This window comes from Amblyomma americanum, chromosome 1 (assembly GCF_052857255.1).
Source record: "Amblyomma americanum isolate KBUSLIRL-KWMA chromosome 1, ASM5285725v1, whole genome shotgun sequence".
NCBI lineage: Eukaryota > Metazoa > Arthropoda > Arachnida > Ixodida > Ixodidae > Amblyomma > Amblyomma americanum.
Window position 1 is genome coordinate 17,254,722 of NC_135497.1, and position 15,285 is coordinate 17,270,006.

The following is a 15,285-nucleotide window of genomic DNA, read 5'->3' on the forward strand; positions in this document are numbered from 1 at the left end:
CCGTTTTCCTACCCGCAATCCTGGCAGCGCTCCTTTGGATGGGAATAGGTTGAATCCGATAGTGACCGAAGATGTTCCCTAAGCCGAATATTGATACACAGGTCTGTATGATCAATATAAACTTTACTGCACGAGGAAGCTCATAAACCACTGAGCATATTAATTCTGCACATCTTGATCTATGCGACACTGGACATTAAAAGGGCTGTTTCTTGGTACGTTGTCACACCGGTTCCTTATCATGCGACAAAGCGCCCCCCGTTCCCCCCCCCCCCCCCCCCCTCCCACAACTTGTGTGGCGTACACAAAAAAATGCTGACACGTCAAACCGTCCCGCAACGTTTTTTAGATTATCAGCCATTCGATGTACATACGGAATAACTGCATTTTTCCCTATCTTTATCTGATCTGAGTCATGAGAAATCTTGGCGTACTGCCTGCAATAGCTTCTCGCAAGGTGTTGAAATCACTATTTTGGGAAATTCTGCGGCTTCCAATCTGCATACCTGTAAGAGCACGGTGTCCTCTACGCAGTGATGGCATGAATTCGTCAGGCTTGAATGTATGCTCGTACACTATTCCATTTTTATTTGTGTTGAGTACCCCGATTTACAGGATTGCGGGAAGGAAAACAATCAAGTGTGCAGACCTTTAATTGCACACACGCGCATTTCATTTGGTCACAGCGATAAAACGAGGGAGTTAATGGGAGCATACCATGTTCCAAAAAAGACTGGATGAATGCGTTAGTCAGCCTTCGTTATTGCTAGTCAGTAAAGAGATCTTTGCTTTCCTGGGCAACACGTGATGTATTTTAGTGGTTATTTTTTCGTCCTTTTCAGGTTTTTTTTCTTTTTGGTTGTTTCGGCTGTCCTGCTATCAGGGTGTAAGGGCTTTTAACCATTGTCCTATGATGTGGTTCTTAGATTGTGCACTGGGCATTTGCGCGGGAGCTATTAACTCATGTGATTGTTAGCTATAAATATGCTTTTTTTTCTGAATAAAAGATGCGGTTACGAGTCAGCGCTCGTCTGTGTGTTCTTTTGTTCACTGTGCGGTGCCCCTCCTACGTCCTCGCCTCAAGGAGGGGCGCGCCACGTGATTCCCCATGGTTAGTTACCTTAACTAACAAGAAAGGGCCCCGGCGTCGCAGCAACATGAGCGCTACGGACGGCGTGACCGCTGCGCGCGCGCGATCACGAAGGTCCAACGGTTTTAAGACGAAAGCCTTTAATGGCTCATACTCGCGGCCACGACACCTGTCCGTCCGATGGCACGCTCTTCAGCATGGAAATAAAATCTTTGTGCACGATGGGATTCGAACCACCACCGACTACCGACTACGCTTCAGTTCTCCTTGTCTAGGACGCTGGAGACTTTGCGAAAAGGCGTCGAATCAGACGGATGCCTCCCAAACACCCTCCAGTGTCTCCAGCATTCAAGTTTCACAGACGATTGTGTACTTAATCAACGTCTTAACCACACATCAGTGACACAAGCAGCATAACCGCACTAAAGGCTTTCGTCTCACCGCACTTTACGTCGACAACGTGCCCCCCTGAATTTTTTAAATGTGTCAGAGCGATTAAGCGGAGAAAACGTATTTATCCCCCGTATTAAATCCCCACATCTGGCAGCCCAACGTGGGGCTTGCTTTTGCAACACTGGACGACAGACCGGTTCGAGGAACGCTATTTCTCCGGACTTGGCAAGTGCTAGGCCTAGCGTAAATTTTGATCGCTACGACCTACGGCATGCTTTCTTGGGTGCGAGCTAGGTGTATTGCGCTGCAGCATGTTTGAACTTTTCGACATGCTGACCACGTTTTTCTCTGCAGTATCTTTAGCACGAGAACCACTTGGTCCGCATCGAGGCAGCGCGAGGCCTAGGTCCCGCGGAGTTGCCGAGCCCGAAGCAAGTCAGTACGGAGGCAGCGAGCCGCGTGGGTGGTCCCAATTTTTTGTACATTTTTTTCTCTCCTGTCTCTGTATCAACTCCGGGAGTCGCAACTCCGGGAGCCGGGTGGCCTGGGGCACGGGTGCAGCTACGAGCTCGCTGGTATTGCAGCTCGGCACCGGGTGCTCCGACACAGTCCGACACGGCGGGCGCCGACCGCACAGAAGCTGCTTCGTGCAGAGCGGGGTAGGACAAAACTACAGAGCTGATGTCTCCTCGCGGCTGCGCGCACGTAAGCTTTACTGGGTCTTTGTTTTGTTCACGGTCGTTGTCAGTGTGGCAGATAGGCCTAAGGCTTTTCGGAGTTGCCTGCACCACGTCAGAAAAGACACGACCACAGGACCGTGGTGTTGGGAGGGGCACACTCTGGTGCCCACTCATTCTTGTTACTTCGCACGAACTGAGTAGTCTCGTTCAACTCAAGAAAGGGCTTTGTTAACTCGAACTTTGCGTTTGCACAGCCGCTCGACACGTTTTGCTAGAGAGTTAAGCATTCTGCCACGAGGTTCTTGCGGATGCCGTTTCCCTTTCCGTGACCTACGTTAAAGGCATGCCGAGAGCGTTTCGGCAATCTTGCAGATCCAGTGGAGCCACCCAGGCTTGCTGTCCAGTGCACATCGTCTCACTGCCACCTGCTGCGACAGAGTGGCCGCATCCAGCGGCCGCTGTTCGCCGCTTCTATCAAGGACAGCTGTGGCGAGACCAGTTAGCAGCCACCTCCGGCTGCTGTCACCCTGGCGAACACTGCAGAATCCTGGCCTGCAGTTCTCAACCGACCTTCTCTTTGCAGGCCTATGGACACGTAGTCCACGGGCCATGCGAGTCGTCCCAGCGGAGACCTTCACGCCGCCTGCGGAACAACGCGGAAGTCTGCGTGGACGCTGTCGGCATGACCTCCACTGCAAGGCCTGCCTCAAGGACATGAATACCAGGAGAAGCCTCCGTAGCATGTACTTGCAGGTGCGTGGGTCTATTCAAAGTTTGAGGGGGATGTGGGGACGCGCCCCTCTGTCCCCTTTGATTTGCTTTCCCGCGGTGCACACTCCCACGACCTCGCCTCAAGGAGGGGCGCACCACGTGGCTCTCCCTGGTTGGTTACCTTAATTAACAAGAGAGGACGCCGGCGTTGCAGCGACATGAGCGCCACAGACGGCGTGACCGCTGCGTGCGCGCAGGAGAACAGTCTCTTCGGCTGGGGAAGTTCGACGCGAGCTGACGCTCAGGCGCGGCGCTCCGCTCTCCGCCAGCGGGGAGAGGCTTGGCGAGGCCTCGTGGGGAGGAAGCTTCTCCCCGCATCTCGTCCCGTCTGGCCGCGGAGTATCCCTGCCCTAGCGTGGGCGAACATTCGCTCGGAACCTTGCTGGTGAGTCGGACGACCTCGATCCCTTAGCGTATTTTGTTGCTAGCTGGCGTTATTGTTGTTGTAGCAATAAATGCCTGTTTGTGTGAGCCAGGGTGTCGTTCCTTTGTTCTCTCAGAGCAAGGCCCGCCGTGGTCGACGTGTGCTCGGTAGCACGCGATCACGGGTTGGGGTTTGGAGGTTTTAACTCTGTGAGCCGCGATTAAGCGTGGAAAACGTATTTATCCCCTTATTAAAACCCCACAATGTTCACCTCAACAGCTCATGTAGGCTTCACCTCCAAGTTGCATTTCGCGCGTCTGAAAGATTGAACAATCACCTCAACTTCACACGGATTTACGGTGACACATTAGCTTTTAATCCGTCGGCACTGCCGCGAGCTATCAGATCATGGAATGATTTACCAGATGATATCGCTTCTCTGTCTCATCCAGGTACGTTCCATCACCAACTCACCGCACATTTTAGTGAAGCCATCACTTAACATGCCTTCAGTCACATGTTTTAATACCGTTTTTGCTTTGTTGAGGCCGTTAAGTGTCATTTTGATGAAATTTTCCTGCTTAAGTTTTTATGCTTTGCATTTTTTTTCATATCTGTTTGTTGTATTTTCCTCAGAATATCATGTATTGTACTCTATCACGTCTTGTTTGACTACGCGCTGGTAACATGAGCTACGAGCAGTTCATACTATTTTGTTGTTGTGTTTTAACATTTATTGCGTATCTGTTTTTTATTTCTATTTTTTTTAGGTTTATCACTGTTGTTTTTTCATATGCTGATGTAATTTTGCTATGTACTACTTTTTTTTCATACCGTTCGGCCGATTCTGTTAGAAAGTGTTCAAGATGTGACGCCCCCTTACACAATGCCCTACGGGCCACTAAGGTATTTCAAATAAATAAAGCACCCACTACAAATACAGCTTTTGTTGTCGCCTGCGTGGTGGTGCGCCAGTTACATGATCAAATAATCTTTATGAGGTCAACGCAGTCGCAGGGCTAAAAGTGAACGAATTGTTTCATGCTTGATGCTATCTGGCGCATAACAACGTAATTTTGCTTAATTTATCAAAACCGTGATAAATATTAGCAGAGAAGCCAGGTTTCATGCTTGCCGAAGTGGCGTTTATTTTATCCGGAAGTTCTCGGCGCGTGTTACAGCGTGGAGTAACCATTCGACCAAGTGTCATAGAATGTAATATCATCTTGTATATTTTGTTGTGATTCAGGCAGATTCCAACGGCAGAAAAATACTACGGTCAGTCCTTCACCCCGCCGATCCCTCTGACATAAGCGCGGAAATAGCAACTTAGATTGGTAGCGGTCGGGCTTACATTCCCGTACACGAAATGTGTTTAATGGGAACAATAGCAAACTCAGGGCATGGATGCCGAAGACGTAATGGTCATCGAAAACGCGCTTCACCTGGACAACCTTCAGTTTGCAGCTGGCCGATCCGGTTGCTGCTTGTCCATCACTAGACCATCGAGTCAAATCAATAAATCTATGTTCTGATGCGTAAGGTGGCGCACATGAAAGACGGCAATAAACGACACACCATCGCGGAAATCTACTTATAAGTACTGGTTTCCATGTCCGCACCCTGCTGGTCGACTACCTCTGTATGTCACCTTAACGATCGATGCGATGCGCGTCAGATAACATCAGTACTGTCTGGTAGAGGGAAAATGTGAGTAGTGATGCACAGCACACTCCCACACGCGTTAGGTGATGGCGCGGGTCACCGACGGAAGCGAAGAACACATAAACACGCTTTCTACCCGCAATACATCGGGCAGCGAGCGCCGACAAATGGCGACTGGTGTCGAGAGTATGAGCGCGCCCGCAGCCTGCGTGCCAGGGTGAAAGAATGTAGCGCCTTCGCAAAAAGTAACGAAACTAATGCGACGGGAGCGGCGCTGCTCTCCGGCTGCGAGTGTAAACTAGCTGGCCGACCTGAGCATGCACCCTGGCTTGAAGTAAGTGGTTAGCATGTGCGGCAAGCGCCTTCGGAGCACTGTCACAATGAGCAAAGGCCATTACACTTAGTGACACGGGAAAAGACACTTTTTGTTCTTTTTGTAGTCCTACCGTAATTTCTGTCATTAGGAGCGAGGGCGCAGGTTTACGTCAGCCAGTTTACACTCGCAGTCGCGGAGACCGCTCGGCTACGACCCTGCTCCGGGCGAGGCGTGGCTTTAAGGCAAAGACGGTGCTTCCCGTCCGGGACGCATCCACTCAATTACCCATGGTCTACTGCGGATATGTGAGCACAGTGGCAGTAATGCGTGGCGTCATTATTAATGTCTTTGCATTGGAACAGCCGTGCGTACGAAAACCTGCTCTACGTTTTTCGGCGACCAGCCTCCAAGAAAGCAGAAAAAAATACCATAGTAATGGCCTCGAACGAGACCAGGCTTCGCTTCCCGCGGCTTTGTACCACTCCGACATCACCGCAGCCGCTCACCCTGCGTGTTAACTGCCAGTCTCTCGCGCTGTGCACGGTTTGGATATCGCCGGTTTCGTAAAATTACATACGTTCGGGATTGGGAGCAGGTCCAAATGCAACAGCACGCGGGCAATTCCACATGCGAGCCCAAGTTTGAAAGCATTGCCGGTTCTCTGGGACCGCTTTCAAACGCAAGAGCACGCGGGCACTTCGGCCAAAAAATACCACCCGATGGATGGATGGATGGATGGATGGATGGATGGATGGATGGATGGATGGATGGATGGATGGATGGATGGATGGATGGATGGATGGATGGATGGATGGATGGATGGATGGATGGACGGACGGACGGACGGACGGACGGACGGACGGGTGGGTGGGTCGGTGGGTGGGTGGACGGACGGACGGATAAGGCTGAGCCCTTTAAATCGGGCGGTGGTTCAAACCAACTAGCCATGACTTGTAAAATTTTACTCTTTTCTTGATTTTAGCCACCAATCAGATAACCTTCGAAAAAGGTCGAGATGGATGGATGGATGGATACGGCTGAACCCTTTACATCGGGCGGTGGCTCAAGCCACCTAGCCATGTCTTGTAAAATTTTACTCCTGTCTTGCTTTTAGCCACCAATCAGATAACCTTCGCTTGGTTACTTCTAACCTCTTAAAATCCACTTTCCCTTCACTATCCCTAAACCCTAATGCCTTGGGTAAGTCAGCCCCGCTGCCTTCCACTGTAGGGTGAAGCCCTTTACAGAAAAGTATTAAGTGTTCAGCTGTTTCCTCCTCCTCTCCGCACGCAATGCACAAAGTGTCTATCTCCTGGTACCTGACTCTATACGTCTTAGTCCGCAAAACTCCAGTCCTGGCCTCAAACAACAAAGAACTTCCCCTACAATTATCATAGATATTTTCTTTGACAATTTCCTGTTTAAAGGTCCGGTATGTTTCTAGTGCCGATTTCGTCAGCATCCCTGTTTTCCACAAAGCTCTCTCTGTTCCTTTAACCTTTTTCTTAACCGATAATTGCTGATTTGCCACCTTACTGCTGTCCAGATATTTGCTTGTCAATTTTCTTGTTCGCTTTCTCCATTTCGTGTCAACATTCTTTATATACAGGTATCTGAAAACTTTCCTAGCCCACCGCTTTGCCTCCATCCTTCTCAATCGTTCCTCAAATGCTATCTTACTGCTAGCCTCTCTGCTCTCGAAAGACGCCCATCCCATATAGAGAAAGGCACAAAGAAGCGCCGCCTGACGAGCACTGAGCAAGTCACACGGAACGGCAGAAAGGAAGCGCCATCTGACAAGCATGGAGCAATACACGAGGAACGGCGGGAAGCTTGAACTGCCACAGCAGGGTAACAAAGAACTTGAAGTGCCAGTGGTGTAAATGAATTCAGTTCGACAACACAACGAGCAACCAAATCGGCGCTCAGATGCTAACGCATTTCCCTCCGCATCAGTCGCATTGACCGCCCATGAGCTTTCTGTATTTATAATTTTGAGGAACAGCGCGCTGAGTGCTCCTCGTAGTGTAATTTAATTGGCTTTTATTTTTTTTCAGGGGGAAGGGGTGTAAGATTTAATGTATGTGGTGGGAACCTGGACGCTTAACGAAACTGTAGCAGCCAGATCAACCGCAGGCAGCTTCGGCTCTGGACAACAAATAGTACAAGCTGCACCACAACCATCATAGCACTGCGTGCGCTAGGCAATGCTTCCTCATATTTTTGGCATGAGTACACTGCAAGTATTTTGTTGGCATCACGACTCTTTCCCCTATTGCGCAAACGTCCCAAACAAGACGAGCGCGTGACGCTCTGCAGCGCATTGCTCCTGTTGCGCCTAGCCCGTGAATTAGACCCATGCGCGCATGTCGCGGCAAAGCAAGCAGGTGGCGGCGAAGAAGATACCCACTGATCGCAATGGTCCCTCAGAAAGTCGTTCTTGCGGAGAACGCAGTCGTCGTCCGCCTGGCCGTCGACCAGCGCCCGGCTCAGGCTCGACTCGAGTGGCAGGCCGCCGCTCACAGGCACGCCCTCCAAGGCAAGCTGCGACCAGCAGAGACGTCAGACGGCCAGCACAAAGAGCGCAGAATGGCAGGGGAAGCTGAGCGCCAAATGCGAAACCACATGCCAACAGGGGGGCGATGACATTAAGGACATTTATAATAGCGTAACGCTATCGGTTAGGGGCATAGGGCAATAGCGGGGAGTGTGCAGGCGCAGGACAATAACCGGAGGGAGGTGCGTTATTGTCCTGCGCCTGCACCCTGGCCTAACTGAGAGCGTCAGCCTACTCTAAATGTCTATTTTCGCTGCGCTCTGCAGCATCGACTTATGTCCTTATAGTCTGACTGTCGTAAAGTATTAGGATATTTTCGGAGACATAAGTAACAAAAACGTGCGCACTACGGTCAACCGCATAGCTTAGTCGTCGCGTATCGCCAAGCACAGTCAGCAGTTTCTTCGAAGTACACCACTAAAAGGCATTTCACTTCCTAGGGCATGTTGCAGACTGAGATCCAGAGTTGAGCTTTCATTTTATCGATAAAGCAGTCCAAGTGAACAGACATCTGGCAACACTGGAGGTAAGTAAAGCGCGGAGAGGAGGCTACGCTCATCGCCACCGTGGTTGCCCACCGAAGAGTGGCGAGCAAGACTTGTATTTCAACCGAATGTGCGCGCGGAAATCCATACCAAATTAAATAAATCATTGCCGCACCAACAGCCATTCACAACGGTGCAAGAACGTGCGCGTCTCACCGCCACGTGCAGCTGCAGGCGCTCGAAGGCGTCCAACTTCGAGCGCAGCGCCAGGCCGGCGTCCCGCAGCTCGGCACACAGCGCCAGCAGCTGTCCGCCCGTGGAGGTGGGCTGCAGCAGCCGCCGGTGCAGCTCGCCCTCGAGCCGACATCGCTCCTGGCGCTCGTGCACCAGAGCCCCTTCCAGCTGCTCCAGAAGAGCCACCTGGCGGCTGACCTGCAGCAGGGACGCCTCTGGGTGATGCACATCGCACGCCAAACATCCCCGGTTCTTTTTGTCATTTCTTGTGAGGTTTCTTGCGGTCCTTGTACGTCACTGGGAGCATCTGTACTAATCACGTTCGTAACTGATGGGTGCACAACTAAAGATGATCCACCAGGCGCGAGTAAAGGAAAAAAAGGAATCTAAAGGCGTATGTTGCTTGAACAAAGGGGAACAAGTAATTCTCACTTGAGCCTAGCGCAATAATGAGCATTTTTTTATTTTTAAAGAACTGATTTTATTAGTTGCTAACTATAGGTTAGTACGAAATATGAATTTTCATTTGATAAGCGGGAAAAGAAATTCCGACATTATTTGATACAACACTTTCGCATGGACGCCGCCATCTTGGGAAGGTGACGCCATCTAGTGTCTAGGCTGGAAACGACCGCTGTGCTGGTGTGCGCAATCGCATTCGCGGTGCACACCCAAAACAGGACGCAGATGGTACAAATCGGCAGTTCCGAGCTGCAGGACTCACAGCCGAGAGAGGGCGCCACCCTCCCTGAAGCACTGGGATTCATGGAAGTGGAGCGAGAAATGGACACTGTAATCACCAATGTGCGCCTGCAACAGTGGTGGACTCAAGCCAGGCGCAGGTGCTTATAGTGACGCCGGGTGTCTGCGTGTGCATGTGTGTGTGCAGTGCGTCTTTTTTGTAGCGATGGCTACATTGCGCTACCATTTCGAGCCTTCAGCGTGACCACCCCGTGGCGGCGCCGTGGCTGGTCACGTGGTTGGTCACGCGGTGCTTCCAAGTATGAACAACGGTGTTGTAGAGCTGCTGCCTGGTCTCAAGCGACAGCTGGTCACATGCCCATTGCGACTCATAAGTGTGAGGCTAGCAGAGAGTGAAATTACTTGTGCAGTATTAGATGAGGATGACTTATCTTTTTTCCTAAAGCTTTGATTTGCTGTGCCGTCCTTTCCCTAAGCATTGATTGAACGAGCGTTTGGAAATTTACCCAATTCGTTGTTGTCCCCGCTGAGAGAGGGCACATAGGGATTAAAAGAGGCTGCATGCTTTTGGGGAACCGGATACTGGTGTTCGTTAGGTGTGTCTGCCAGGCAGTCATCTCTACATAGTTTTATTCTTTTTGTGTTTCCGTCCTGTTTTTTTTAAGGGTAAAGAAACCAACAACTCTCGTGAAGTTGACTTCGAGTAATGTGATCGAGCAAGTCGAACCTGGACGATGTTCTGCCTTAATGGTTCGAAAGCATTAATCCGGAGTTCGGAGCAGCGAAACTGTCTCTTGCTGATTGTATGTCCGAAAAGCGCGAGCGCTCCGTCCCGCGGCACTGCCTGCTCAGCGTCTTCTGCGTCGCACAAATCCGTGATTTCGCACTGATGCGTATGCAAATAACGACAAAGAATGTAGTAAGCACTATTTCCCTCTCAATAACTAAAAGAAAGAGAAGAAGATCACAACGATATACTGGCAATCCTCAGTTCGTTCGTGTTACTCAGTAAAAAGCGCTGATATTGCACCTGCCTAGGCGCGTTCGCACTGATGAGTCGCGGACAAGGAGAGAGAGAAACCTGAACGGAAAGGCAGGGAAGAGGAAGGACATTTACGAAGGAAACAACAGTCGCGAGTACACTATGATCCCTATAGATATGCTGAGCAAAGCGCTCTAAGCACGCTCTAAAGCGGTAACCCATGAAGAGATGTTTCATGGCTGCGCGACGTACGATGACGAAGGGGCGCCGCATACCGCTGCCGCTCGTACACCCAGCCAAAGCGACGAGGCTTGGCGATAGATGATGATGATGGATTTTTATGGCGCAAGGGGATCTGTGGTCAAAGAACGCCACAACACAAGGTATTTTTCTCCTACTCAGAGTGGGGTCAAAGACCCAAAGCATTTCACCCTAAATAAGCCGAGCGCCAGACCAGGGGAAAGATTATGCCGGCTTGGCGATAGAGCTCTGTCGCTTCCGCCTCGCCTTTCAGTCATCTCGAGTGATCAGGGAAGTATAGGAGTGCTAGTATTCCGTTTCTAAGACTAAACAGCTTAAATTACGATAAAAGCACGATGAAAATTCCTCAAGTTATACACTGCAAATCCAGAAACTGAGCGACGCGATATGTGACAGTGGTTCCGTGGCGCTCAGCTAATCGCGCGGCGTGTGCCACGAACGATCGCCACATGTGGTTAGCGCTTAACGGCGCCACCTGCGCCGCCTGATTCATAGGGGACTGTGCACAACGACGATGGCAGCGGTACATCCACCGAGTGACTGTGTGCCGCGGGGTAACCTCGCAGCAACCGAAATTCAATTTATTTAATGGTCTCCACAGGCACGAAGAATTGCTTATGCACATGGAGTACTTTTTGTCTATGAGAGAATTTCTAGCGTAGAAAGACGAGGACACAAGAAAGAAAGTGGACAGTACACAGCTCTACTAACAACAGGAAGTTGTTAGTAGCCCCGTGTCTTGTCCACTTAGTTTCTTATGTCCTCGTCTTTCGGCGCTATAAATTCGCCTTATGTGTAGAACCCAGCCTGCAAGAATGCTCTCGCACGATATAGTCTGTCTTATCGCCGGCATCGTCGCGGACAAAAGGCACACCCAGGTGGTGCCGGCCGCACTGGATGGTTGTGTCAAGTTATGGTGGTGTTTCGCGAGACGTTCCACCAAGTGGGGTGAGTCTGATATCGCATTCAGCGCGTAATTCGCCTTCATCGACGCCAAACACCGCTTGAAGAGCCACTCGATGGCAGGACCCAGCGCCCGGGCAAAAATTTTAAAAAAGAATTTACACCACTTCAGCTTATTACGCGCGAATGTGGCCCATGTCTTGGGACACATGTCCAAGATTCTCAGATACAAAATTCGAAAATTAGAAAATTTTAAGAGACTGTTATGGAAATAAACTCTTTCTTTTGAAGTGTTTCCATCGATCACATCGAACAGTTAAGACTGCCATAGAAAACCAAAGGGGAACGCTTTTGATAAAAGCAAAAACATTAATAGAAAAAAATGCAAGACTGCCGTCGGGTGATCTGCGTATAAATTGATTGTGATAGTGAAATCTTGTATTATATAAAAAATTGCGTTCATAAACGGTTTTCCGCTCAAAGATGCTTTTGTCCTGAATTTTGGGGTATGAATGCACCCATCGCTACCGGACCTGGCAAAGGGAGTGCAGTTCGCCAACCTTGCGGAGCTGGCGAAGGCGGCCGATGGCTTATAATGGAGATTGCGTGGCGTCCACTACACTACGGGCCACCTCCTTCCCAAGTGGCTAGAGGTTCAGCCTTCATGCTAACCTCGGACGTACTTTGCGTTCCAGCGCCGCAGCCTGCTTTGACGGCGGCATCCTTGATTGCGCATCAGTCGGCAGCCACTGCTGTGTACCAGCCCACTTCTAAGTCACCCGCATACCAGTGCCCCTTCACCTAGCGGCCATACAGCCATCGTTTCACAGGTATCAGCTGCACGCTCCAGTTATGCCAGCACTACCAGTACTCGCTGTTTTGCCTGCGCCTCAGTCCCAGCGGACCTTCACGGAACGGACTCGGTGCCAACCCTTACAAAAATAGCTATTAACTTTCTTTAGAATTTGCATTACCTTTATGTCGACTCTAGTAACAGTGCATTAACTTTTATATTCTATCAGCAATACACGATATGCGAAACTGCTTGGCGGTCTGGCAACACCGCGCCCACAGCTTCCGGTGTTCATCTTGGTTCGGTCCAGCTCGTCCAGCTGATACGACGTTTGCTATGCATGCTTTCTATTTGTACCCGTGAAGCTGTCAGGAGTCTCGCGAGCCTCATTCGTTGCATTGTTTGCACTGCTCATCTTTTACCAAAACTAGGTCCTTTGCGTCCTCAGCTTCGCTTGAACTTTGGCGCTGACGATGGCAAGAATGAACACTGCCGTTGTCGTTTTAATACGCGCATTTAAGTGTCGCTGTTTTATTTCCAATTGGGCGAAAGCTCGTCTGGTAGGGTAGCGAGTGGTTGTTTTGCGCTGGACCAACTTCTGTGGCAGTGCAGCAAACTGTCGTGCGCACCGAGGTTAGCAGCTGCGTGCATTGAAGTATAATCACATGACCCTGGGCAAACAGCATAAAGCCATTTCTAGCGCAGAAAGACAATATAAATGTGCAGTGCACGCCCTCGGTTTACCGCGTTATCGTTACAGAGCCCGGCGCCGTTGCCAGTGTTCATTTTTGCTGTTTTCGTTTCTAGCGCCGTATTTTCAACAGGGCATACGCCTCGTCGAAACCGCGTCCGCGATTGGAGCGAATATTGCTCTGTTAGCAGTCGATATTGCCAGAAGAAAAGTATGCATTTATAATTTAAAACACTGTTAACAAAGAAGCATTATTGTAAAATTTCCAACTATAGATATTAAACTGAATTCAATTTTTTATTTTGCAGCAAGGTGTTCCGAGCAAAACCAGAAAAGAAAGTATCAACAGATTCGGAAATCCTGAATTCCTCTTTGCACAACTGTAGAGCGTCCTTCCCTGCTGCCATGAAAAGCGTGCTTGATTAAAAAAGTAAGTGCATGGACTCGGTACCCTGGTCAAGCTGTGCCTGCAAGTGTGAAATCCGCATGTTTTGGTCGCTTCCGAAGCTTAATTGGCTTGCTGCCAAAGCTGGATAAATGGGCACGTCGCTGAGCAAGCTGTTGATGCTTGCCACAATGATAATAAAATCAGACAGCCTTTAGCATTTTCACCACACTGTCGTACGACAGACTACTAGTCTGTAACCTTGAAAAGCATCCCTATTTAACGATAAAACAGCTACATTATCCACTGTTTCTGCTCTGCGCTGTGTTGTCGTCGTGCTGTTTTTTCCCTGCGCTCTTCTGTCGTCGTGCTGTTTTGTCGCTGTGCTGTTCTGTCGCTGTGCCGTTTTGTCCGGCGTGCTGTTTTGACGCGCTCTGTTTTTTTATTGGGCTGTCTTGTCGCCATGCTGCTTTTCCCTGTGCTATTTTGTCTTTGCGCCGTTTTTAATAATAATAATAATAATTGGTTTTGGGGGGAAAGGAAATGGCGCAGTATCTGTCTCATATATCGTTGGACACCTGAACCGCGGCGTAAGGGAAGGGTAAAGGAGGGAGTGAAAGAAGAAAGGAAGAAAGAGGTGCCGTAGTGGAGGGCTCCGGAATAATTTCGACCACCTGGGGATCTTTAACGTGCACTGACATCGCACAGCACACGGGCGCCTTAGCGTTTTTCCTCCATAAAAACGCAGCCGCCGCGGTCGGGTTCGAACCCGGGAACTCCGGATCAGTAGTCGAGCGCCCTAACCACTGAGCCACCGCGGCGGGGCGCGCCGTTTCTCCCTGTGCTGTTTTGTGTGCGCTGTTTTGTCGTGTGTTGTTTTGTCGTGTGCTGTTCTTCCGTGTCCCCCTGCCATAAGATACCTCGCGACGCATTTAGGGTTATTAAAACGTTGGCACAGAGTTAAAAAAAACAGAAGCGAGAAGCTGAAGTATCCTTGCAGAGTGCATAGGGTAGCGCAACAGTGCATCGGCATTTCACGGTTCGAACGAAGCGCAGCCGTTTTATAATAACGCTGCTCAGCTGTTTCATTTTCTCGAACGAACCAACATGGCGGGTCTAGTTCTGGGAGCGCCAAGAGATGGCGCTGCCCATTTCGCATATCATCTATTGTTAATAGAAAGTTGGTAGAAAGTTACTTTTTTGTTCGTACTCCTGTCAGTAGGCAGTTACTAGAAAATAAGTTTTACATTCTATTCCCTTTTGTTAATACAAAGCTGTTAGAATGTTACTGCTTTGTACATGCTTCTGTCAATAGAAAGTTACTGGAAAATATTTATTGATACACCAAGAAAAATAATTGGCCAAACTATATTCTATTGCAGAGAGAGGACGGGCATATGATTACTGATAATCTCAACGTGAACAAGGGAGGGGAAAGCCTCAGGGTGCTAGCCAACGTTTCGGCAAGAGGCCTTGTCAAGAGGACCTGTCAAGAGGACTTGTCCTCGTCTGAAGACAAGGCCTCATCTTATCGAAACGCTGGCATGCACCCTGAGGCTTTCGCCTCACTTTTTCACTTTGCGATCAAATATGCTGTTCAAGGGGATTAAAACTACCTTGTCTCTATAACCGTGACGACCGCTCACCTGAGTGCATGATGAAATCTGTTGCAGCTAGCGCACTATTTCACTAAATTGAAAAAAAAAACCTCCCATATTATCCGTAGAAAATGCAATTTAAATGAAATAACGGTATGAAAAAACGTTTTCAAGGCTGCTTCCTACGTATTGCTATGAGCAGAAATATACTAAAAATCGAGAAAATATTTTTGGTGATGAGGATAAATGGTTAAAATAATCAAGTTCTGTAGCCTAACACAGCAAAGAAACTAAAGCGTTCTGGAACACGAATCAAAGATAAGCAATTCCATTCGCTTTGCCGAGCATATTCTATTAACATTTGTTGATAGGAAGTTTAAAAAATTTTTTACTGCTCTATGTTCTGCTGTCGGTA

The 15,285-nt window shown here is 49.4% G+C and overlaps 1 protein-coding gene across 5 annotated transcripts in view; it reads right to left on the bottom strand.

Annotated features, from left to right (window-relative positions):
* Positions 1-15,285, bottom strand: part of LOC144110515 (protein FAM184A-like) — a 122,428-nt gene that overhangs the window by 80,588 nt on the left and 26,555 nt on the right. For all 5 annotated transcript variants that reach the window (XM_077643517.1, XM_077643526.1, XM_077643508.1 and 2 more), the window contains 2 exons: positions 8,538-8,753; positions 7,690-7,823 (listed from right to left, as the gene is read on the bottom strand). In XM_077643517.1, coding sequence (XP_077499643.1) covers positions 7,690-7,823; positions 8,538-8,753 — 350 coding nt within the window. The remainder of the gene's footprint in view (positions 1-7,689; positions 7,824-8,537; positions 8,754-15,285) is intronic.